Source organism: Microchirus variegatus (genome assembly GCF_963457635.1).
Source record: "Microchirus variegatus genome assembly, chromosome: 3".
In the NCBI taxonomy this organism is placed as follows: domain Eukaryota; kingdom Metazoa; phylum Chordata; class Actinopteri; order Pleuronectiformes; family Soleidae; genus Microchirus; species Microchirus variegatus.
The window spans coordinates 3416158-3443037 of NC_139804.1; the positions used below are offsets into that span (position 1 = coordinate 3416158).

At 43.3% G+C, this 26880-nt stretch overlaps 1 protein-coding gene across 1 annotated transcript in view; it reads left to right on the plus strand.

Moving 5' to 3' along the window:
* gab2 (GRB2-associated binding protein 2) overlaps nucleotides 1-26880 on the plus strand; it is a gene marked incomplete at both ends in the record, with an annotated part of 67597 nt that overhangs the window by 9956 nt on the left and 30761 nt on the right. Inside the window, one exon of the mRNA XM_083886280.1 lies at nucleotides 13668-13968. Coding sequence (XP_083742406.1) covers nucleotides 13668-13968 — 301 coding nt within the window. The remainder of the gene's footprint in view (nucleotides 1-13667; nucleotides 13969-26880) is intronic.

The following is a 26880-nucleotide window of genomic DNA, read 5'->3' on the forward strand; positions in this document are numbered from 1 at the left end:
ATGCACATTTTTGATCATGTATTTTCACAATAATTCGATAAGTTATTTAGTCCATGAAATATCAGGAAATTCATTTACTTATTGATGCAAAAACGATTGCAAAAAGCACATTTTTCATAGAGTAAAAATATCGCGGGGCAGGGATCGCGGGATACTTTCCACGATACCAATAATATCGCGATTCAGCGATTCTGTGACAATCACTGTATTGCCGAGACAATCCTATAGCGATATCTGTCCAACTGAAGAAAAGAAAGCGTAGGATTTCTCTATTTATTCACAACGTAGAGAATAAAGTCTATGTTTTGATCATGGATGGAGCGTCTTTCTCTACCCGCTTATCCCGCCGTAAACGCCCTCTTCTTTGGCCAGGTAACGTCCAGGTAAAGTCAAATGTTGACTTTACACTCTTAGAAATAAAAGTCCTAAGTAGAACCATATAAGGTACTTCGGGTTGTCCTCATAGGAGAACCCTTTTTGGCTCCACCTGGAAACCTTTTGGAGGGTTCCACCAGGAACCCTTTTAAAACCCTTTATTTAGGAAAGGGATTTTAAAGGGTTCCCTGGATCAAAATGGTTCTTACTGGAACCATTAGTGTTACCAAGAGCCTTTGAAAAACCCTTTCTTCGTGAAAGTGTTTTTCAGAAGCAAATGGTTCCAGGTTGAACCTCAGCCCTTGTAGGAGGACCCTTTTGGAACCCTTATTTCTAAGAGTGCAGAACAACCAATACGAGCGTCCTCATAGGAGAACCCTTTTTATAAAGGTTCCACCTGGAGCCCTTTTGGAGGGTTCCACCATGAACCCTTTTTAAACCCTTTATTCAGGAAAGGGGTTTTAAAGGGTTCTCTGGATCAAAATGGTTCTTACTGGAACCATTAGTGTTGCCAAGAACCCTTGAAAAACCCTTTCTTTGGGAAAGGGATTTTTAGAAGCAAATGGTTCCAGGTATAACCTCAGTCCTTGTAGGAAGACCCTTTTGGAACCCATATTTCTAAGAGTGCAGAACAACCAATACGATCGTCCTCATAGGAGAACCCTTTTTGGCTCCAGGTAGAACCTTTTTATAAAGGTTCCACCAAGAACCCTTTTTAAAATCCGTTTATTCAGTTAAGGGGGTTTAAAGGGTTCTCTGGATCAAAATGGTTCTTACTGGAACCATTAGTGTTACCAAGAACCCTTGAAAAACGCTTTCTTCGGGAAAAGGGTTTTTCAGAAGCAATTGGTTCCAGGTAGAACTTCAGCCCTTGTAGAAGAACCCTTTTGGAACCCTTATTTCTAAGAGTGTAGAGCGCCTTAATTTATTAAATAAAATATCGGTATTTGCCCGGGCGTATCGATTATCGCGTCAATATTTTGACCCACCCCAGTACACTTGATGCTAACGTCTCCTTACTGTTTTCAAACGAGCTAGATCAGTGGCTGTAATAATGGTGCTGTATTCCGATTTTCCCCCTTTTTGAATGTAAATGATTTCCTCTTGGCGGGCACCGTTGTTGTCTTATCTGCCGCCGTGCATCTGAAACCACCTTGGGAGTAATCGGAGGAGCCAGGCGGAGCGTCGCGGCGTGCCCTTCATACCCAGATGTGTACGAGTAGCAGCAGATGGCAGAGGCAGGGGGAAGTGACACAAAGAGTTCTGATTAAATAGAATGCTGCCCCATTAGTCGCACTGTTAGCGCTGACTCACGCTACACAAGCCCAGCCTTTTACTGATACCCAGACGTGGCAAGAGATTACTCATTTTTCCTTATGATGGAAGCGTTCGACTTGCTCATCGCGGCTCATTATATTCGCCGAGAGGCCTTTGAGAGGTTTGTTTTGTGCGCTTTCACAGGATCTGGTGAGGGTTTCTCGTCGCGCGTCGCCGCCATGAAAGTGAGGTAATGACGACTGCGATGCTCTCGACGCAGCGTCCCTTTTCATCAGCGTCACACCTGTAGAACTTAGCGCTCCTTCACTGTCACATTGTGACATCGGATGCGTCGTCACATTTGCCGTAATGTGATGAATGCGCGCTACACTTTAAAGACGCTAAATGGGTTTCAACGCTGACGTCTTGCTCACGGGAGAAGGTGGATTTTGGATTTGAGGCGGCATCGTCTGTTATTCTTGCCTTATCGTCTCCTAATAGACATCAATTACGAAAGTTGAACGCACCCCTATTATTACGGTAATAAGGTAATAAACAGTTGGTTGACCAGTACATGTGTGTCCTGCTAATCTCACACCATGTGACCAAAGTCTTGGCAACGAGTCATAGATGTAGACACAGAGTTCCATCCAGGCTTTTAGCTAGTTTTTAGCTAATTTTCTACAGTTTATTATTATTTCTTTCTTCCCTCACTACTAGCCAAAAAACTCCAGAATACTGCTATAGTTATCAGGCTTCATGTCATTTTCTGTAAACATTGTTAAAAGTTTCAACCTTACCTTCGTTTTCTTCCCACAAAAAGGTAACAGAGACGCCAGATATTCCACCAATAACAGTGCCCGTATATATATCTTATATATAATAATATCTTATTATTTTCAGTACAGGGCGTCCCCAGCTAGCTAATAGCCCTGCTAGCTAAAAGCCGGCTGCTAGTCTACATGCTACGTCCTTGGGCAAGACACTTAACCCCATGTTGCTCGTGTGAATGGATATAATGATACCGACCAGTTACCAAATATAGTTCTTTGCCCAGTAAAGTGTTAAATAATTGCATCTTAAACATATTTTTAAGGAATGGAACAAAAATCTGCATCCGTTTGCGGTGAAAATAAAAAAGCGATGACCCTAAAATTCCAAAAAATTATTCGCGATTGACAAGCATAAACATCGGCAGAAGCATTTTAGCTAGCTAGTTAAAAGCCTGTTTCCAGCACAGTGTTAAATGGACGGATGTTGGGGGGTCGTACTGAGTTCTGTTCACATAGCTTTAGCTGTATCTATGCTTGAGAGGACCCTGTTGCTAACACACAGGACCTCATAGGCCCGCGCCGCGTCTTATCTGTGTTGTGTTTTGCAGCTGCTGGCCTTTCAAGGTCAGTGTTTTGACTCTTTCGGAAACCTGAGCAGTTTGATTTCAACTGCGGCGCGGCGCTCCTAATGCATCCGCTGGCGTTCCAGTGCCCGTCGTGTCGTCGTACTATCAGTGGTCTCTGTTTAACGTCTTTTTTTTTACTGTTTACTTCTCCGCGAATGTCCAACCCCCAACCTCCCGGAGCATCTGGATCTCTTCAGCACTCGGATCAGCGGATAATAATGGGCAGGATTTGCTGAAAAAAAAAATGACCACGCATTGTTGGGACATCGCAGCCTTGTTTTGTTTGTGACCCGGAATTAGCGGAACCGGCACGAGAAATTAGCATTTACAATCTTTAGCACGGGACAGAGTTGTCTGCTTCACACAGCTCTCTGTCAACTGAAAGCTTCTCCGAGCGCTCTCACGTCCACTCGTGGTTTATTTTAGCTCGCGGTTACATAAACAGCAGCGTTTCCCACAGATTTGGCTGCAAATTTTGCTGCAGTTTATGCATTGTATATACACGGTAAGGTGCCTCCAGTGCAAATGTTTGAAAGGCCGAGTGCTTTGTGACAAATTTGTGACCAAACAATATACAGTAACAGACATGCCTTTGCACTGTAAAACATTAAACACACGTCGCCCACTGAGGTCTGGTTGGATTAACAGATTCTGACACATGAGGAGTGAGGCCTGCTCATCCTGAACAACAATCGCAGATTTACGTGAATGAAGTCCACTTAATTGGTTCCAATGTGGCACCTGGCCAGATCTCAACTGAATAACCATGCATGTTGTATTTTATCTGTGCATAAACATACGTTTAAATCCACCGTTATCGTATTTAAAGCGGACCTAGACCGGAAGTTCCAATAAACGCTGTTTTTTTTGGTGTGTATCTGCGTCATTACCTCGTTTACGTAGCCCTGAAGGTTCTAAACAAACAGTTCGGCCACTGCTGAGAACGCTGTGTTTTATTGTAATCTCGGGCTCAGCGAGATCTCTGAAAAAACCCGGTCCGGTTACGTAAACAGCAGTTCAGCACCTGAACAGCAGATCGTCCTGCTCCGGGCACTAGTCCGGGCACATCCGGTTGCGTACATTGGACCGCAGAAGAAGAATAACGTCCGTTGTGGAGGTGTTTCACGAGCGACAGTGTCTTTTGACTCCGGGTCATAGTCATAAAAGGGACTGCGATATTGTTAAAACAATGTTTTGATAATGAGTAGCAGTGCATCCCCCGTTCCAGAGGGGGGAGCTGCGCTTCTGAGAGCTGGTGTGCTAATTATGTCACTTCCGGGTACTGGCCAATCACAAGACGGTTGGGAAGGCTCTACGCTGGCTGGCCAATCACAGCACAGTTCTGTGTTCTCGGGTGTGAGATTTCAGTCTGAAATATCGCAGCTGAGGACATCGTCAGTAAGGAGAGATTTATATCGGCTCGTTTACAGCAACTCGGAGGTTTTTGACCATAAAAACAAGTTAATGTATGTAAGTAGACCTCCATAACTCACATATATGTGCAGCAGGACCACTCTGTGTGAGCTTTAAGGTGTCTATCTAGGCTGTTTTTTGTGTGTTGTTTTTGAACTGTGGAAATCAGATAAGTGTTCTTCAAATATAACTCACCCATCTGTTCCTGGAAAGCGTAGCTGACGCGTGACCCTCGCTATCGATTGGGGACGAGATAATCAGGGCCTCTGTCATCGTCGTCCGTCAGTGTTTCACGTTTCACGACCGTATGACACCTTTCTTTCTTTTCATTCATGCATCGTTCAGAGTGGATTCGCTCGCTTGTTCTTTTTTTGTCGATAGTTTTCTTGCAGAGACGAGATCTGGCTTTGAAATTGGCCGACAGAAGGGATGAGAAGCGAAGTCACCGACGTGCGAAATATTCCTCTTTTTGTTCTTTCGGCTGTCGATGAGAGAAGCGAGGAAATGGCGACCACACACAGTATAGATGTAGCAGGGTTTGTCTTTATTGAGCGGATATTCAACATGTATAATGCAGAAGCTGTTCTTCTTTGGAATTGTTTTACATGTTTGTCCTTGAAGTGACGATTTGATTGATGACTTTTAGTTTGAATATGCTTTTTTTTTGCTTCTGGTAGCCTGAGGGTTCTATGCAAGATCTTTGCTGTTCCTAAGACTGCTCTCAGATGTTGTTCCTGGACTCTTTTGGAGCCACTTTGCCCAGTTTTGGTGTTTACAGGTCTATCACCATTGCATTGGGACCACTGGTTTTACATCCTTTACTCTCCACATCTTCTCTCAGCCCTTTGCTTGTTGTTCCTCAAGCTTCTCCCGTTCCTTCTTCTTCATCTGGAACTCCTTCCCCAAGTTTTCCACCCCCACGACATCTGACAAAATACATGTAAATATCTAATATTTGTCAAGATATTTACAATTATTCAATTATATCAGGAGGCCGCTTCCTAAGGCTCGCCCACAAACCAAAAAGCTAGCGCTTGGCACTCCTCAACTGCGCCAAAGTTAGCGCATGGCACGTTTCCGTGAGGACTGACCGGAAAAGACGTCATGTTTACGTGACCCCCGATTGTTAAAATGAGTAAAAGTCTCTAAAGTAACGCAGTTTTTTCGTCCCGCGGCAGCCGGAGTCCAGGCACCGTTTACCAGTTAGCTCCGTTAGCTGTGTTAGCTCCTTTAGCACCGGTTAGCACACCTACGGTCGAACTGGAGTGGTCTGTTTATTAAAGGAAAAAGAGCAGCGCTACAAATAACCAGCGTGCTGCGTATGTGTGCCTCTGTTTTTAAAGTTTAGCGTTACTTTAGAGACTGTAGTCGTGCTAACAGAGCTAACTGGTAAACGGTGCCTGGAAAAACTGTTACTTTAGAGACTCATTTTAACAATCGGGAGTCACGTAAACATGATGTCAGGGGCGTCTTTTTGTTTAGAAACAGACCGCTCCAGTTACACTGTAGGAGTGCTAACCACGCTAAAGATGCTAACGGAGCTAACTAGTAAATGGAAAAAGCGGTGTGCGCTAACGTTGGCGCCAACAGGACGATATTTGTTTCGCTTCATGAAAAGTGTCGTTTGAAAATATCGAGGCAATGGTTAGCTAGCTAGCTATCAGGACGTGAATATAATTTCAACACTTCATGTAACGTTCTGCCCGTTTTTCAGCTTCTCAACCGTCTTTATATCGTAATTAAGGCGTAATGACGCTCGATCACTTCTGCGTAGCGTTTTTTTTTTTATTGTTGGCGTGCACGCGCGTGCGTTTGTTTTTCCGTATTAAACTGGCGACTAAGATCGAGCATTTAGGGTCGGGGAAAGAGACGGTGAATCGGCTCTGTGACCTTTACAAAAGCTGGTAATAGACCGGGGGGGGAAAGCGTTGTTTGTGCAGCTGCGACGGCGGCAGCAGCAGGTAGACCTCTGGTTTAATATGAGCGCAGGTAAACAAGGCTATTCTTACCCTGTAAAGGTGGGTTACATACGTGTGTTTAGAATGTTTGCTCTCGCACGTTTTTAAAAACATGTTGACGGATGCTTATCAAGCAAAGGCTGTTGACTCAGGCTTGCGCGACCGTATTATAGTACACTCGTGTTTGTCTGTCGCTGTAAACTCGGACGATCGCGCGTATTTGGCGTAAACAGTATCGTAAACCGACGCTCGGACGACGATCGACACGTACCTCGCCGTGTGTTGTGTGTCTGTGGACGGGGGGATCTTTTGTACGAATGTGTTTGTTTTCCCCCCACATTGTCTTTTTTTCGCCGCGTGGCCATAAATAGAGCAAAGCCGGCGCATCTGCTGATCAACACGCAACGAGCCAAACAAAAGGAATCGGCCAGACAAACTCGTTTTTGATCCTATTTTTAGAGGCCGAAAGATTGTTCGGTGGAACTTTTTGTTGTGTTTTCCTCCCCGGGTTTCGTCTGAAATAGACGTGGCTGACTGTGTTATCCTTTGTGTCCCCACCGCAGGACAAATGAGGAGTGATTCAACGTTTATGGGATGATTGAATGAGACCGAGGGGACTGGATGATGATGATGATGATGATGTATGGTTTTATAGGTTCGGACAGATCCTACTTCCTGTTCTTCTGAGTTCTCTTGAGTCTCTCTTTCACTACGTTATGACCTTATTTACATATTCAGGCTTGCGTACGTTGTTGTGTTGTCACTAACCTGTGACGACGACGATGATGATAACTTGTGATAATTGTGGTTATGGTTTAAGGGCCAAAAGGTTTCCTGGTGAGGGCTAAAGGAAAAACAGTATCACCAACATCCTCTCAGAAAACACACACGGGGTCGAAACACTCACAGGGAAGTCTTCATAATGTTGTGAATTCCATAAAAGCACATTGTGTGCTCTTCCTGAGTGGCTTTTTCCCCCCCATTTTTATTCCACTTAATAGTTTTTTTTGTGCCTTTTTTCCACCAACTGAGGATGTCGCGTCATCGGGTAAACTTTGCAAAATCCACCGAGGCTTGTACGAGTACAGACTGATTTGATTTGACGTGGTTGTGTGGTCTAAGAGTTTTGTCGTATTTGAGAAGTGTGTCGCTATATAAATTCTAGAAATAGTGCTGGGCACGTCAACGCTAATGCGCGTTAACGCATGACGCGTTTCCATGACGACTAGCTAACTGGAAAAAGACGCGCATGACAACATGTTTACATGCCGCGACACCGGAGTCCAGGCACTGTTTACCAGTTAGCTCCGTTTTAGCGCCGTTAGCGCGCCTACAGTGAAACTGGAGCGGTCTGTTTATTAAAGGAAAAGAGCAGCGCTATGTATGTGTGCCTCTGTTTTTAAAGTTTAGCGTTACTTTAGAGACTCATTTTAACAATCGGGAGTCACGTAAACATGACGTCAAAGCTTAGCTTTAAAAACAGAGGCACACATACACAGTACACACAGGTACGCTAGTTATTTGTAGAGCTGCTCTTTTTTTCGCTGAATAAACAGACCGCACCAGTTCGACTGTAGGCACGCTAACGGCGCTAAAGGAGCTAACGGAACTAATGCAGCTAACGGAACTAACGCAGCTAAAGGAACTAACGCAGCTAACGGAGCTAACTGCGCGTCTTTTTCCGGTCAGTCGTCATGGAAATACGTCATGCTTTAACATTGACACAGTTGACTAGCGCCCAGCACTAGTGTTTTTGTTTGTGGGCGGGCCTTAAGAAGCGTGAAACAACAAATATTTACAATTATTTTGTCGGTTGTTGATCGGGGGGAAAAACTTGGGGAACGAGTTACAGATGAAGAAGAAGGAAGGCGACGGAAAACCAGGAAGACAGGAAACATGACGTCTAACGAGTCTTTTTCTGGTCAGTTGTCATGGAAACGCGCCATTAACGTGCCCAGGGCTAGCCATAAATGCTAATATAACGTGTTCTTTATTGTTATTTATACCGTTGCTGACGTTGACGCCGCTCTTTTCGCTTAATAAACAGACCGCTCCAGTTCGACTGTAGACGCGCTGACGTCGCTATAGGAGCTAACGGAGCTAACTGGTATTCGGTGCTGTGTTACTTTAGAGACTAATTTTAGCATTTTAAGCGTCATGCGTTAACGTTGACGCCATTAACGTGCCCAGCACTAAAGAAAATGCGTCCATATTTGTTTTGCTTCGTGAAAAGCGTTGTTTTAAAATGTCGACATAAGGGTTGGCTAGCTATCAGGACGTGAATATTATTTGAACAATTCAGATGAAATAGCTTGAGCTTGACGTTGACGTTTTGTTGTGCTGCAGTTGACAGGAATCGCAGCACGTCAGATTTAAAACGCGTCGTTAGCGGCGCATTTCATAGCGATTTAGAGGCGGGATTAGCAAAGTGTCTCAGTGTCCAGTTTTCAACAAGGGCTTTGTGTCTCGGCTGTCTGGTCAATGATGTAGTTTAAAGCAGGGCCGTGATGTGGGGGGCGTGGGGGGGGGGAGGGTAAAGTTGGAGAGCCCGGGAGAGTTCAACCTCGTTTTACAGCTTCAGCCCTCACTCCTCAGTGGCTCAGACAATGATCGATGGGCTTAGACATGCTCTGCAGGACAGGGTGAGTTCATTTTCCTCCTCCCCCCTCCGTGATTTACTCCACTGGGGAAGTTTGCACACAACATTTGAAGATGCTGCAGACTATAAGCCGGACTTAAGATGTTTCCCCTGGTTTTTACATGCAGCGTTTAAGGCTAATAGAGAGAAGAGGGTGGAAAACCAAGTCAATATAAATGATTCTGTTCTCTCAATTAGGCACCGACTGCTTTTCCAGTAGAGATACTTACTCTATTTTTAGTAGAGTTGACTTTCTTCTGTGTTAGAGTGCGAGAGCTGGTGCCATGTAGGGTTAATATGCTGCATGCAGATGCCAGGAATAAGGCAGCGTGGGTCACATTGACCTCGCCGAGGCTGGGCAACGTTCCAGGTCTCAATTAAGTGATGCGCTCTGTCCTCTGTCCAGAAAAGGCAATAATATTTAAAAAGAATGAATCTCTCTGGACCGTGTAATGTAATGTAATGTAATGTAATGTAATGTAATGTAATGTAATGTTATGGCCCCTAAGTCAAAGAGCTTTGTGATAATCTGTGCTCTTGTCCAGTGGAATCCTCTGGATGAAAACTTGAGGAGTATGTCTCACTTCTTCTTTACGCTCCCTTATTTAAACTTTACGCTCCCTCATTTAATCTTTACGCACATTTTTCTCTGCGCTCCCTCATATGTTCTTTATGCTTCCTCGCTTGTTCTTTGTGCTCCCTAACTTGTTCTTTGCGCTCTCTCCTTTATTCTTTATGGTCTCTCATTTTTTCTTTGCTCTCCCTCGCTTGTTCTTTGCTCTCCCTCATTTATTCTTTACGCTCCATGATTTATTCTTTACACTCCCTCATTTATTCTTTACGTTCCCTCATTTGTTCTTTACGCTCCCTCATTTATTCTTTACGTTCCCTCATTTGTTCTTTACGCTCCCTCACTTGTTCTTTGCACTACCTCATTTATTCTACACCCCCTAATTTGTTTTTTGCGCTCCCTCACTTGTTCTTTGCGCTCTCGCATTTATTCTATGCTCCCTTACTTGTTCTTTACGCTCCCTCACTTGTTCTTTGCGCCCCCTCATTTATTCTACGCTCCCTAACTTGTTCTTTGCGCTCCCTCACTTGTTTTTTTAAGCTCTCTCGTTTATTCTACGCTCCCTCACTTGTTCTTTGGACTCTCGTTTGTTCTTTGCGCTCTCTCATTTATTCTTTGCGCTCTCTCATTTATTCTACGCTCCCTAACTTGTTCTTTGCGTTCTCTCGTTTATTCTACGCTCCCTAACTTGTTCTTTGCACTCTCTCACTTGTTCTTTACACTCCCTCATTTATTCTACGCTCCATAACTTGTTCTTTGTGCTCTCTTATTTGTTCTTTGCGCTCTCTCACTTGTTCTTTACACTCCCTCATTTATTCTACGCTCCCTAACTTCTTCTTTGCGCTCCCTCACTTGTTCTTTGTACTCTCTCGGTGGACGGCGTAAATGTAATGTGCTGGCCTCTAGCTTTGTTGTAATCTGCGTTTGTGTCTGTGTTTTTTTTTGTATGAAACGAGGAAGTTCACACTCCAGTGGAATCCTCTGGATGGAAACTTGAGGAGTATCACTGCTGACTTGTTTTTCAGTCGGCTCTCGTTCGCACACCCTTCACCATTCTTCATAACAACCTTTCTGTGTAGTAAAGAAAATCACCCAGTGCGACAGTAGTTGTAGTCGGAGCTTGTTCTTGTGCAGCACCGAGGCTCTGTATCAACACCATTAAGGGGGCCGTTACAGTGCCTGGAGCTTTTATCGGTGCATCGCAGTCTGACAGAAAATTAAATGAAAGTCTCATAGCCACCCCCTGAAAACCTCAGCAGCACTTCGGCTACATGATGGAGATAAGATCAGAATCTGCACTTCCTGGAAAAAAACTGAAATTGTGTGTGTTGCAGCCTCATCTTAGCAGACAAAACTACCAATATGAAAAGATCATATGATTGGGGTTTGTTTTGTTTTTTTACACCCGATGAAATACAAGGTGCTTCATCTGTCGTATGTATTTTCCATAAATGAATATTTTGTTTTAGTGCACAAACAGTGACACGGGCGAGGGACAGGAAGTTACCATGCACCTGCAGCTAACAACAGCAACAGAGGGGAAGAAGAACTCTCAAGCATACTTTGTTACCCAGAATTCAACACCCAAATTTGAGCCGCCTAAGCTAAGCTTAGCTGGGCTTCTAACTTTAATTTAACATCTTAATCAAGAAATCATTGCAATTTTTATTTGTAAAAACAGTGAATTCTTCTACATACTGGTTTATTAACTATTACAGATACATAAATAAAAATATTTTAGGGCAGCTGTGGCTTGTTTTTTGCGCTCCCTCACTCGTTCTTTTGCGCTCCCTCATTTGTTTTTTGCGCTCCCTCACTTGTTCGTTTGTGCTCTCTCACTTGTTCTTTTACGCTCCTTCTCTTGTTCTTTGCGCTCCCTCACTCGTTCTTTTGCGCTCCCTCATTTGTTCTTTGCACTCCCTCACGTGTTCTTTACGCTCTCTCACTTGTTCTTTGCCCTCCTTCACTCGTTGTTTTGCGCTCCCTCACTTTTTCTTTGTGCTCTCTCATTTCTTCTTTGCACTCCCTCACTTGTGTTCTTAACACTCCCTCACTTGTTCTTTACGCTCCCTCACTAGTTCTTTGCACTCCCTCACTTGTTATTTACGCTCCCTCACTTGTTCTTTGCACTCTCGCGCTTGTTTTTTACGCTCTCTCACTAGTTCTTTGCGCTCTATCACTTGTTCTTCGCGCTCCCTGATTTGTTCTATGCACTCCATCACTTGTTTTTTGCGCTCACTCACATGTTTGTGATCAATCACTTGTTCTTAGCACTACACTTGTTTTTGCGCTCCCTCATTTGTTTTTTGCTCCCTCACTTGTTCTTTGCGCTCCCTCACTTGTGCTTTGCGCTCCCTCACTTGTTTTTTGCGCTCCTTCACTAGTTCTTTGCGCTCCCTCACTTGTTATTTACGCTCCTTCACTTGTTCTTTGCGCTCTATCACTTGTTCTTTGCACTCCCTGATTTGTTCTGTGCACTCCATCACTTGTTTTTTGCGCTCACTCACATGTTGTTTGTGCTCAATCACTTGTTCTTTGCACTTCACTTGTTTTTGCGCTCCCTCACTTGTTCTTTGCGCTCCTTCACTTGTTCTTTGCGCTCCTTCACTTGTTCTTTGCACTCCCTCACTTGTTATTTACGCTCTCTCACTTGTTCTTAGCGCTCCCTGACACCTCTGGAAAGTATAGTGCAGATGTTTATGTCCTTTTTCCCTTTGCAGCAGAGTCTGTAGTGATATGGAGGGGGAGAGTAGGGGGCCCCTGCAGGATCCTATGTGTCAGCAGCCTGCATGTGAGACACATTGCCTGGCGGAAGTGCATCACTGGCAGATGTCCAAAGCACAACCTCATCCCCTCTACCCCTCCACCCACCCACCACCTCCCCCTTTCCCTGACTCCCTCTTTCCCTTCCTGGTCTGTCTTCCTCTTTTGTTTCTGAGCACAGAGGAGAACACAGAGTCCCTTTAAGACGACCACGGGCTATAATGTATGGAGGTGTTGCAATCAAGGCCACTGTTCTTTCTCTGTGCTACAAAGCTGTCACATTGTACTTTTTACTCCCCTTTTTTTTTTTTGCATCACAACACAGTCCTGTGCAGATGTCGTGTGTGTGTGTGTGATATCGGCTGCAGTAGATGAATGGGGAAGTGGGCGGAGCCTGCAGTCTTGTTGTCGTAGACGAGCCACAGAGTGTGTATATGGTTCGTTCTGTCGGCACAGGAAATACGTTGGGAGAGAACAAACACCTGCTGCCTCTCACAAACACACACACACACACACACACACACACACACACACACACACACACACACACACCGACCACACACAACCACATAATTCCTGCCTGAAAGCAGTAACCTGTTCAGGTTAGCATACGCCTCAGAATCGTGATCGAATTTTGACGTTTTATCTCATAATTATGAGTTTTTATCTCATAATTTAGTCTTTTATCTCATAATTTAGACTTTTTATCTCATAATTCTGACTTTTTATCTCATAATTTCAACATTTTATCTGAATAATTTCAAAGTTTTATCTCATAATTTCAACTTTTTTAATCTCATAAATTCAACCTTTTTTTTTAAATCTCATAATTATGACTTTATCTCACAATTGTGACTTTTAATCTCATAATTTCGACTTTTGATCTCATAATTTCGACTTTTTATCTCATAATTCCGACTTTTTATCTCATAATTCCGACTTTTTTATCTCATAATTCCGACTTTTTTATCTCATAATTTCAACTTTTTTATCTCATAATTTTGACTTTTTATCTCATAATTTCGACTTTTTTAATCTCATAATTTCAACCTTTTTTTTAAATCTCATAATTTCGACTTTTTTATCTCACAATTTCGACTTTTTTATCTCATAATTTTTACTTTTTATCTCATAATTTCAACTTTTTTATCTCATAATTTCGACTTTTTATCTCATAATTAATCATCAGTTAACACTACTCTAGTGCAGCTGTTGTAAGTGTTGTTGTTTCCCCTCTATCATTATATTCTTACATATATATATATACTGTATGTGTGTATATATACTTCACAGGCGTGGAAGAAGCGATGGTTCATACTCCGCAGCGGCCGCATGAGCGGCGACCCCGACGTCCTGGAGTACTACAAGAATGACCACTCCAAGAAGCCCATCCGGGTCATCGACCTGCACTGCTGCGAGCAGGTGGACGCCGGCCTGACCTTCAAGAGGAAGGAGTTCCAGGACAGCTTCGTGTTCGACATCAAGACCTCAGACAGAACGTTCTACCTCGTGGCCGAGACGGAGGACGAGATGAACAAGTGGGTTCGCTCCATCTGTCAGCTGTGTGGCTTCAACCAGTCGGACGACAACCACGGTAAGCAACGCCCGACCTGTTCTATCTGATCAAACCTCTTGTTATCGTCATCATTCTTTAAAAAACGGCCAATTACGCTCTTGTATCTTGATAAGGAATCGTAACACATCAGGATTACTCTATGAATTAGACAATAAATCAACAGAAAACATCGATTTAATGAACAATTAAGTAGTTTGTTGATTGTTGGCTGCTAAAGTACACTCTTAGAAGTAAAAGTGCTAAGTAGAACCATATAAGGTTCTTCGGCTTGTCCTCATATGAGAACCCTTTTTGGCTCCAGGTAGAACCTTTTTATAAAGGTTCCACCAAGAACCTTTTAAAACCCTTTATTCAGGAAAGGGGTTTCAAGAGGTTTTCTGGATCAAAATGGTTCTTACTGGAACTGTTAGTGTTACCAAGAACCCTTGAAAAGGGTTTTCAGAAGCAAATTGTTCCAGGTAGAACCTCAGCCCATGTAGAAGGACCATTTTGGAACCCTTATTTCTAAGAGTGCACAAAGACATTTTAGATTCCAACGCTGTGGCAACAGTTTGAGGAAGGTTCCTAAAAAAGGGGGGTTTTAAAGGGCTCTCTGGATCAAAATGGTTCTTACTGGAACCATTAGTGTTGCCAAGAACCCCTTTTGGAGGGTTCCACCAAGAACCCCTTTAAAACCCTTTATTCAGGAAAGGGGTTTTAAAGGGTTCTCTGGATCAAAATGGTTCTTACTGGAACCCTTAGTGTTACCAAGAACCCTTGAAAAACCCTTTCTTCTGGGAAAGCAAATGGTTCCAGGTAGAACCTCAGCCCTTGTAGAATGACCCTTTTGGAACCCTTATTTCTGAGAGTTTACACTCTTAGAAATAAAAGTGCTAAGTAGAACCGTATAAGGTTCTTCGGCTTGTCCTCATAGGAGAACCCGTTTTGGCCGCAGGTAGAACCTTTTTATAAAGGTTCCACCTGGAACCCTTTTGGAGGGTTCCACCAAGAACCCTTTTTAAACCCTTTATTCAGGAAAGGGCTTTTAAAGGGTTCTCTGGATCAAAATGGTTCTTACTGGAACCATTAGTGTTACCAAGAACCCTTGAAAAACCCTCTCTTCGGGAAAAGGGTTTTTCAGAAGCAAATGGTTCCAGGTAGAACCTCAGCCCTTGTAGAAGAACCCTTTTGGAACCCTTATTTTTAAGAGTGTAAGTGAATCGCCAACTATTCTTAACAATATCTTGGATTTTTCACCTTCTTAGATGTAAATATTGTCTGTTTAATCGTCGTTTGTGTGCAAAACGACACATTTTCGTCGTTTTCCTGTCGTTTGATGAACCAAACGACGACTCCGTTCTTAAAGAAATCAGATTTATGACCCATTTGTACACAATGAAGTACACAATAGCACTTTTCTGTGACTCCCACGTTGCTTTCTCGAGTTGTTTTTACACGGCTTACATTTTTAGCTTTCACACACACACACACACACACACACACAGGAAATAAGCAGCAGCGTTCCGACCACATGATATGAGATCACCTTTGTTTCACGATAGGAAAACATTTCTGGACACGGTGTCTCAGAGTGGAATTGATTTTTATCTAAAGTCAAATTATTAAAAAGAGGGGAGACTTTTTGTTGCCTCTAGAAATCAGATACAGCTTTATTTTACATTGGATTTTTTTCTTTATATCTTTCTGTGATTAATTAGAATGAAGTCACCATCATCATCATCATCATCATCATCAGCTCTATAAAACACGTGGGATTAAAGCACCACTTCAGCCCAGACACTTTTTATGCCATAATGTTAAAAAATGGCTTCTGTCTGAGACGGTGGAGCTGACCTTTGACCTTTGACCTTTGACGTCATCATTTACTTTAATGACCAATAACAAAATGAAACGCTAAACGGAACGTATTCATGGTAATATAGTTATTGGAGCCTGATCGAGTTATAGGATGTCAAATATCAGTGTTTGTGGTCAGTGATGTAAAAACCACAGTTTTATTAGTGCCTTAGTGGAGTTTTACAGAATTAAAAAGATGATTGAATTAAATTAAATTTGTACTAAATCATGGACTCAAATGGCACAATATGTAAAAGACCCATATGCACAGTTAGAGCTGAAAAACTAAGTATATAAAGTATATAAATATAAATGATCGAGTAAAGATCTGTAACTATATCTCCACAGTCAGTGTTGTAGTTCTATAATAATAATAATAATTAAAGCTGCGAGCAGCGATGGGCGGGTCCTCGTTTCCGCCGGCGCCACCGCCAGGCCAAAAGCCACCAGCAGGCCGGGTAAGTCCTGGACTCTGCACTCTGTGTTTTTCGAGTCAATCGGTCAATATATGGGCGAGTTACAGGGCACTTCCTGTTTCGGGTGACCTACTTCCTGTGTGCTCCCCCTCCCCCCTCCCTCTCCTCCTTCTCTTACACACGCACACACACACCTGTCGTTAACTGTTGAAAACCCAGAAGAAACAGGGAAACTAGCACCTTTTAAACTTGTCATAATTCATGAACGGTAGATGATAGAGCAAAAATGTTCGGTTCGTGAGCGTCACAAGACGTTCAGCTGCGCCCACGTTGAATTTCGTGAGAAACGGGTGTGAATTGAGCGATTAATGACAGTTTTAAAATCTTTGTTGTCGTGAATTTTCCAAACTCCAAATCACAGTTTTTAACATGGGCGTGGATGAGAGCGCTGACCAGAACTCTCTGCGCAATTAGGTGATTTGAAGAAAAACCGCAAGTCGTATGAAAATAAAAACAACACACAGGGTTAGCCAACAACCATAGCAACGTTTTGATGTAAAAAATGTTTGTTTAAGTTGGAAATTGTGGGCAGGAGAGAAGTTTGTTTGGATATTTTACTTAATACTTTTCTTAGAGTGAGAGAAGACCACGCCCACACAATTTCAGAGCTCTGAAAATTGGTAAAATGTAAATTGCGATTGTGAAAAACCTGTGATATGTATGGAAACGTGGACTTAGGTGATAAAAGTCCCAAGTCTTGTGACCCGTTTAAAGTTTCAATGACGTTTCTACGTGAAAGTATGACGACACTGCGAGGCTCCAAAGAGGGGTTGGTTTATCTCATTTTCCCATTCGTGTGTATGTGAAACTGAAAAGGCCAAATTTTTGTTGTTTTTTGCGATTTGTGTTGCCATGGTAACTCGAAACTCTTAGAAAAGTCATAGCCGGCATTTCACGAAGAAACCGCACGTTCTGATATAAGATATGTGAGGGTTTTCTCAAAACTGTAGGAGGAGATACATTTCAAAGTTTTGCGCCGGAGAAGAACGCATCCAAGATGGCCGACATGGCTTTTAAGAGAAATTCGCGTTCGTGGACATGTTGGGGGACGCAGTCCCGTGTCACCTGTGAAGTTTCATGCCGATCGGTCAATGTATGGCAAAGTTATAGCGCGTTTCGTGTTTGGCGGCGAGCCCTCGAAATTCGCCAAAGTTCAGATGGCTGCCGTTTGCACGCCGTTTTGAATCTGGGAAATATTCTCCAAAGGTTTGATCGTGTAAGGGTCTATTACAGTTTGACGCGTTTTTCATCTTCCTAGGATAAACAGCCTCAGAGCGGCAAGCTCAGATACGAAACTAGCGAAAAGCCCAGGAAAACGCCAAATCCAAGATGGCGGACTTCCTGTTGAGTTGAGGTCATGGTGTCAAGAGGAATTTTTGTTGGTCTCGGGCCGGGCAATATACTCACCAATTTTCAAGTACTTCGACAAAACTAAACTTTTTCCAGCTCCATAGGGACCTCACCTGTGGGGGCGCTACTGAGCTATTTTGCAGTGGTTTGGCACAAGTCCATTATTTTATCGAATTTTTCGCGAGTTCTGATGTGCGTGCAAATTTTCGTTCGTTTTGAAGCACGTTTAGGGGGTCAAATTTGAGTTCGAAGACGGAAAATAATAATAATAATAACTAGAAAATTCCGCCGGCGTAATTTCGATGGTGCCTGCAGCTTCCGGCATGTGTCGCCGCGTGCAGGACCTTTGCTGGTAAATATGTGGGCACTTAAAATGGGCCGACTTCCTGTTGGGTCAAGGGCGTGTCCCTAAGCATGTTCAGGACGGGTCCCTTGTCTTACATATGATGTTTCGTGCGGTCTATGTATGGCAACGTTTAACTTCCTGTTTCGGGTGTTCCACTTCCTGTAGTGAGTTCACCTTCTGCAGACATGTTCAGGACGGGTCTCTGGTCTCACATATAAAGTTTGAGGTCTCTACGTTAAAGTATGACGACACTGTGAGGTTCTAAAGTGGACTGGGTCCTGATCATGTTGTTGACCATTTCTCATGTATGTGTATGTGGAAATGGTTGCACAGTTTTTTGGGATTTTTGTCGCCATGGTTACTCGAAACACTTAGAAAAGTCATAGCACACCTTTCCCGATCAAACCGCACATTTTGATATAAGATGTGTGGGGTTTTTCCCAAAACTGTGGGAGGAGTTGAGTGTCAAAGTTTGTGGTGGAGAAGTACATTTAGATAGTTGGAGACTGACAAGCCCCCCCTAACCCCTCCCCCTCCTCCTAACCCCACGCACACACGCACCTGTGTCTCTGTCGAAAACCTCAGACAACAGAGAAAACAGGCCCTTTTAAAGTTGTCATATCTCATGAACGGTAAATGATAGAGCTAAAATTCTTGGTTTGTGAGCGCCACAAGGCTCTGAGCAGCGTGCACATTTAATTTCGTAAGACACGGGTGAGAATTGACCGAGTAATGACAGTTTTAAAATGTCCTGAACTTGACTTTTCAAAAAGTCCAAATCTAAATTTTTAACATGGCAGTCAATGGGGACGTTGACGGGAACTCTCTGCGCAATTAGGTGATTTGAAGAGAAACCGCAAGTCGTATGAAAATAAAAACAACACACAGGGTTAGCCAACAACCATAGCAACATTTTGATGTAAAAAATGTCTGTTTAAGTTGGAAATTGTGGGCAGCGTTGGAGTTTGTTTGGAGATTTTAAGTGAATAATGTTCTACTTCTCACTACAATGTACACTCTAGCTACCGCCCACGCACGCAATACACACCCATTATAAAAATTAAAAACGTAATTTTTTTTTGCAAAACTTAAACTGCGATTGTGGAAAAACCGTCATACGTATCGAAACCGTGACTTAGGTGATAAAAGTCCCAAGTCTTGTGACCCGTTTAAAGTTAAAATCACGTTTCTACGTTAAAGTATGACGACACTGTGAGGCTCCAAAGCGGGCTTGGTTTGTCGACTTTTGCCGTCCGTTTCCCATTCATGTCTATGTGGAACTCGTTAAGGGTTTTTCGCGATTTTTGTCGCCATGGTTACGCGAAACCCTTATAAAAGTCATAGCACACGATTCCCGGTCAAACCGCACGTTTTGATATAACTTGTGTCAGGGTTTTCTCAAAGCTGCGGGACAAGTTACGCGGCAAACTTTGGCGGAAGAGGAAGAAGAACTAGAAAATTCCGCCGGCGTAATTTCGATGGTGCCTGCAGCTTCCGGCATGTGTCGTCGCGTGCAGGACCTTTGCTGGTAAATATGTGGGCACTTGCTGTTTAAAATGGCCGACTTCCTGTTGGGTCAAGGGCGTGTCCCTAAACATGTTCAGGATGGGTCCCTTGTCTTACAAATGATGTTTCGTGCAGATCGGTCAATGTATGGCAACGTTACATTTAACTTCCTGTTTCGGGTGTTCCACTTCCTGTAGTGAGTTCACCTTCTGCAGACATGTTCAGGGCGGGTCTCTGGTCTCACATATAAAGTTTGAGGTCTCTACGTTAAAGTATGACGACACTGTGAGGTTCTAAAGTGGACTGGGTTCTGATCATGTTGTTGACCATTTCTCATGTATGTGTATGTGGAAATGGTTGCACAGTTTTTAGGGATTTTTGTTGCCATGGTTACTCAAAACACTTAGAAAAGTCATAGCACACCTTTCCCGATCAAACCGCACATTTTGATATAGGATGTGTGGGGTTTTTCCCAAAACTGTGGGAGGAGTTGAGTGTCAAAGTTTGTGGTGGAGAAGTACATTTAGATAGTTGGAGACTGACAAGCCCCCCCTAGCCCCTCCTCCTCCCCCTCCCCCTTACCTCACGCACACACGCACCTGTGTCTCTGTCGAAAACCTCAGACAACAGAGAAAACAGGCCCTTTTAAAGTTGTCATATCTCATGAACGGTAAATGATAGAGCTAAAATTCTTGGTTTGTGAGCGCCACAAGGCTCTGAGCAGCGTCCACATTTAATTTCGTAAGACACGGGTGAGAATTGACCGAGTAATGACAGTTTTAAAATGTCCTGAACTTGACTTTTCAAAAAGTCCAAATCTAAATTTTTAACATGGCAGTCGATGGGGACGTTGACCGGAACTCTCTGCGCAATTAGGTGATTTGAAGAAAAACCGCAAATCGTATGAAAATAAAAACAACACACAGGGTTAGCCAACAACCATAGCAACATTTTGATGAAAAAATGTCTGTTTAAGTTGGAAATTGTGGGCAGGAGAGGAGTTTGTTTGGAGATTTTAAGTGAATAATGTTCTCCTTTTCACTACAGTGTACACTCTAGCTACCGCCCACGCACGCAATACACACCCATTATAAAATTTAAAAACTTAGTTTTTTTTTGCAAAACTTAAACTGCGATTGTGGAAAAACCGTAATATGTATCGAAACCGTGACTTAGGTGATAAAAGTCCCAAGTCTTGTGACCCGTTTAAAGTTAAAATCACGTTTCTACGTGAAAGTATGACGACACTGTTAGGCTCCAAAGCGGGCTTGGTTTTGTCGACTTGTTCCGTCCGTTTCCCATTCATGTCTATGTGGAACTCGTTAAGGGTTTTTCGCGATTTTTGTCGCCATGGTTACGCGAAACCCTTATAAAAGTCATAGCACACCATTCCCGATCAAACCGCACGTTTTGATATAACTTGTGTCAGGGTTTTATCAAAGCTGCGGGACGAGTTACGCGGCGAAAAACGGGAGGATGAGGATTTTCAAGCGGAATAAACACGAAGGATTATAAGATGTGCTTGCTCCGCAATGCATTTAGGCCTGAACTCTAGTTCTACTAGAGTTGAGGCCCTAAATGCATTGCGGTGCAGGCACCTAACTAGAAAATTCCGCCGGCGAAATTTCGATGGTGCCTGCAGCTTCCGGCATGTGTCGTCGCGTGCAGGACCTTTGCTGGTAAATATGTGGGCACTTGCCATTAAAATGGGCCGACTTCCTGTTGGGTCAAGGGCGTGTCCCTAAACATGTTCAGGACGGGTCCCTTGTCTCACATATGATGCTTCGTGCAGATCGGCCAATGTATGGCAAAGTTACATTTAACTGCCTGTTCCGTGCGTTTCATTTCCTGTAGTGAGGTCACCTTCTGCAGACATGTTCAGGACGGGTCTCTGGTCTCACATATAAAGTTTGAGGTCTCTACGTTAAAGTATGACCCCACTGCGAGGTTCTAAAGTGGACTGGGTTCTGATCATGTTGTTGACCGTTTCCCATGTATGTGTATGTGGAAATGATTGCACAGTTTCTGGGGATTTTTGTTGCCATGGTTACTCGAAACACTTAGAAAAGTCATAGCACACCTTTCCCGATCAAACCGCACATTTTGATATAGGATGTGTGGGGTTTTTCCCAAAACTGTGGGAGGAGTTGAGTGTCAAAGTTTGTGGTGGAGAAGTACATTTAGATAGTTGGAGACTGACAAGCCCCCCCTAGCCCCTCCCCCTCCTCCTCCTCCTTACCTCACGCACACACGCACCTGTGTCTCTGTCGAAAACCTCAGACAACAGCGAAATCAGCACCGATTAAAGTTGTCATATCTCATGAACGGTAAATGATAGAGCTAAAATTCTTGGTTTGTGAGCGTCACAAGGCTCTGAGCAGCGTCCACATTTAATTTCGTAAGAAACGGGTGAGAATTGACCGAGTAATGACAGTTTTAAAATGTCCTGAACTTGACTTTTCAAAAAGTCCAAATCTAAATTTTTAACATGGCAGTCAATGGGGACGTTGACCGGAACTCTCTGCGCAATTAGGTGATTTGAAGAAAAACCGCAAGTCGTATGAAAATAAAAACAACACACAGGGTTAGCCAACAACCATAGCAACATTTTGATGTAAAAAATGTCTGTTTAAGTAGGAAATTGTGGGCAGGAGAGGAGTTTGTTTGGAGATTTTAAGTGAATAATGTTCTACTTCTCACTACAGTGTACACTCTAGCTACCGCCCACGCACGCAATACACACCCATTATAAAAATTAAAAACGTATTTTTTGTTTGCAAAACTTAAACTGCGATTGTGGAAAAACCGTAATATGTATCGAAACCGTGACTTAGGTGATAAAAGTCCCAAGTCTTGTGACCCGTTTAAAGTTCAAATCACGTTTCTACGTGAAAGTATGACGACACTATGAGGCTCCAAAGCGGGCTTGGTTTGTCGACTTGTTCCGTCCGTTTCCCATTCATGTCTATGTGGAACTCGTTAAGGGTTTTTCGCGATTTTTCTTGCCATGGTTACGCGAAACCCTTATAAAAGTCATAGCACACGATTCCCGATCAAACCGCACGTTTTGATATAACTTGTGTCAGGGTTTTCTCAAAGCTGCGGGACGAGTTACGCGGCAAACTTTTGGCGGAAGAGGAAAATCAAGCGGAAAAAGCGCGAAGGATTATAAGATGTGCTTGCTCCGCAATGCATTTAGGCCTGAACTCTAGTTCTACTAGAGTTCAGGCCTAAATGCATTGCGGTGCAGGCACCTAACTAGAAAATTCCGCCGGCGTAATTTCGATGGTGCCTGCAGCTTCCGGCATGTCGAGTTTTCGGGCAACGTCCGAGTTCAGGGAAGTTCCCTCGTCACATCTGTCAAGTTTCGTGCAGATCGGACAATGTTAGTCTTTACTTCCTGTTTCGGGTGTTGCACTTCCTGTAGGGAGGTCACCTTTTCTAGACATGTTCAAAACGGATCCCTGGTCTCATACATCCTCTTTCGTGCACATCGGTCAATGTACAGCAAAGTTAGTGGGCACTTGCTGTTTAAAATGGCCGACTTCCTGTTGGGTCAAGGGCGTGTCCCTAAACATGTTCAGGACGGGTCCCTTGTCTCACATATGAGATATCGTGCAGATCGGTCAATGTATGGCAACGTTACATTTAACTTCCTGTTTAAGGTGTTCCACTTCCTGTAGTGAGGTCACCTTCTGCAGACATGTTTAGGACGGGTCTCTGGTCTCACATATAAAGTTTGAGGTCTCTACGTTAAAGTATGACCCCACTGTGAGGTTCTAAATTGGACTGGGTCCTGATCATGTTTTTGACTGTTTCCCATGTATGTGTATGTGGAAATGATTGCACAGTTTTTTGGGATTTTTGTTGCCATGGTTACTCGAAACACTTAGAAAAGACATAGCACACCTTTCTCGATCAAACCACACATTTTGATATAGGATGTGTGGGGTTTTTCCCAAAACTGTGGGAGGAGTTGAGTGTCAAAGTTTGTGGTGGAGAAGTACATTTTACTGACAAGCCCCTCCCCCTCCTCCTCCTCCTTACCTCACGCACACACGCACCTGTGTCTCTGTCGAAAACCTCAGACAACAGCGAAATCAGCACCGTTTAAAGTTGTCATATCTCAAGATCGGTAGATGATAGAGCTAAAATTTTTGGATTGTGAGCGTCACATGACTCTGAGCAGCGTCCACATGTAATGTTGTGAGAGGGGTGAGAATTGACCGAGTAATCACAGTTTTAAAATGTCCTGAACTTGACTTTTCAAAAAGTCCAAATCTAAATTTTTAACATGGCAGTCAATGGGGACGTTGACCAGAACTCTCTGCACAATTAGGTGATTTGAAGAAAAACCGCAAGTCTTATGAAAATAAAAACAACACACAGGGTTAGCCAACAACCATAGCAACGTTTTGATGTAAAAAATGTCTGTTTAAGTGGGAAATTGTGGGCAGGAGAGGAGTTTGTTTAGAGAGTTTGTGATTTATTTTCACAATCTCAGCAGTGTACACTGTAAGGGACGCAATACACAGCCATTATAAAAGGCCAAAAAAAGTCAAAAACTTAAACTGCGATTGTGGAAAAACCGTAATATGTATCAAAACCTTGACCTAGGAGATAAAAGTCCCAAGTCTTATGACACGTTTAAAGTTAAAATCACGTTTCTATGTGAAAGTATGACAACACTGTGAGGCTCCAAAGCGGGCTTGGTATATGGACTTTTTCTGTCCATTTCCCATTCATGTGTATGTGAAACTTTTTAACGGTTTTTCGAGATTTTTGTCGCCACTGTTACGCGAATCGCTTATAAAAGTCATAGCACACCATTCCCGATCAAACCGTACGTTTTGATGTAACATGTGTCAAGGTTTTCTCAGAGCTGCGGGACGAGTTAAGCGGCAAAGTTTTTTGTGGGAGAAGGACAAGACCATACTAGAAAATTCCGCCGGCGTAATTTCGATGGTGCCTGCAGCTTCCGGCATGTCGAGTTTTCGGGCAACGTCCGAGTTCAGGGAAGTTCCCTCGTCACATCTGTCAAGTTTCGTGCAGATCGGACAATGTTAGTCTTTACTTCCTGTTTCGGGTGTTGCACTTCCTGTAGGGAGGTCACCTTTTCTAGACATGTTCAAAACGGATCCCTGGTCTCATACATCCTCTTTCGTGCACATCGGTCAATGTACAGCAAAGTTAGTGGGCACTTGCTGTTTAAAATGGCCGACTTCCTGTTGGGTCAAGGGCGTGTCCCTAAACATGTTCAGGACGGGTCCCTTGTCTCACATATGAGATATCGTGCAGATCGGTCAATGTATGGCAACGTTACATTTAACTTCCTGTTTAAGGTGTTCCACTTCCTGTAGTGAGGTCACCTTCTGCAGACATGTTTAGGACGGGTCTCTGGTCTCACATATAAAGTTTGAGGTCTCTACGTTAAAGTATGACCCCACTGTGAGGTTCTAAATTGGACTGGGTCCTGATCATGTTTTTGACTGTTTCCCATGTATGTGTATGTGGAAATGATTGCACAGTTTTTTGGGATTTTTGTTGCCATGGTTACTCGAAACACTTAGAAAAGTCATAGCACACCTTTCTCGATCAAACCGCACATTTTGATATAGGATGTGTGGGGTTTTTCCCAAAACTGTGGGAGGAGTTGAGTGTCAAAGTTTGTGGTGGAGAAGTACATTTTACTGACAAGCCCCTCCCCCTCCTCCTCCTCCTTACCTCACGCACACACGCACCTGTGTCTCTGTCGAAAACCTCAGACAACATCGAAATCAGCACCGTTTAAAGTTGTCATATCTCATGATCGGTAGATGATAGAGCTAAAATTTTTGGATTGTGAGCGTCACATGACTCTGAGCAGCGTCCACATGTAATGTTGTGAGAAAGGGGTGAGAATTGACCGAGTAATGACAGTTTTAAAATGTCCTGAACTTGACTTTTCAAAAAGTCCAAATCTAAATTTTTAACATGGCAGTCAATGGGGACGTTGACCAGAACTCTCTGCACAATTAGGTGATTTGAAGAAAAACCGCAAGTCTTATGAAAATAAAAACAACACACAGGGTTAGCCAACAACCATAGCAACGTTTTGATGTAAAAAATGTCTGTTTAAGTGGGAAATTGTGGGCAGGAGAGGAGTTTGTTTAGAGAGTTTGTGATTTATTTTCACAATCTCAGCAGTGTACACTGTAAGGGACGCAATACACAGCCATTATAAAAGGCCAAAAAAAGTCAAAAACTTAAACTGCGATTGTGGAAAAACCGTAATATGTATCAAAACCTTGACCTAGGAGATAAAAGTCCCAAGTCTTATGACACGTTTAAAGTTAAAATCACGTTTCTATGTGAAAGTATGACAACACTGTGAGGCTCCAAAGCAGGCTTGGTATATGGACTTTTTCTGTCCATTTCCCATTCATGTGTATGTGAAACTTTTTAACGGTTTTTCGAGATTTTTGTCGCCACTGTTACGCGAATCGCTTATAAAAGTCATAGCACACCATTCCCGATCAAACCGTACGTTTTGATGTAACATGTGTCAAGGTTTTCTCAAAGCTGCGGGACGAGTTAAGCGGCAAAGTTTTTTGTGGGAGAAGGACAAGACCATACTAGAAAATTCCGCCGGCGTAATTTCGATGGTGCCTGCAGCTTCCGGCATGTGTCGTCGCGTGCAGGACCTTTGCTGGTAAATATGTGGGCACTTGCTGTTTAAAATGGCCGACTTCCTGTTGGGTCAAGGGCGTGTCCCTAAACATGTTCAGGACGGGTCCCTTGTCTGACAAATTATGTTTCGTGCAGATCGGTCAATGTATGGCAACGTTACATTTAACTTCCTGTTTCGGGTGTTCCACTTCCTGTAGTGAGTTCACCTTCTGCAGACATGTTCAGGACGGGTCTCTGGTCTCACATATAAAGTTTGAGGTCTCTACGTTAAAGTATGACGACACTGTGAGGTTCTAAAGTGGACTGGGTCCTGATCATGTTGTTGACCATTTCTCATGTATGTGTATGTGGAAATGGTTGCACAGTTTTTGGGGATTTTTGTCGCCATGGTTACTCGAAACACTTAGAAAAGTCATAGCACACCTTTCCCGATCAAAGCGCACATTTTGATATCGGATGTGTGGGGTTTTTCCCAAAACTGTGGGAGGAGTTGAGTGTCAAAGTTTGTGGTGGAGAAGTACATTTAGATAGTTGGAGACTGACAAGCCCCCCCTAGCCCCTCCCCCTCCTCCCCCTCCTTACCTCACGCACACACGCACCTGTGTCTCTGTCGAAAACCTCAGACAACAGAGAAAATAGGCCCTTTTAAAGTTGTCATATCTCATGATCGGTAGATGATAGAGCTAAAATTTTTGGATTGTAAACGTCACATGACTCTGAGCAGCGTCCACATGTAATGTTGTGAGA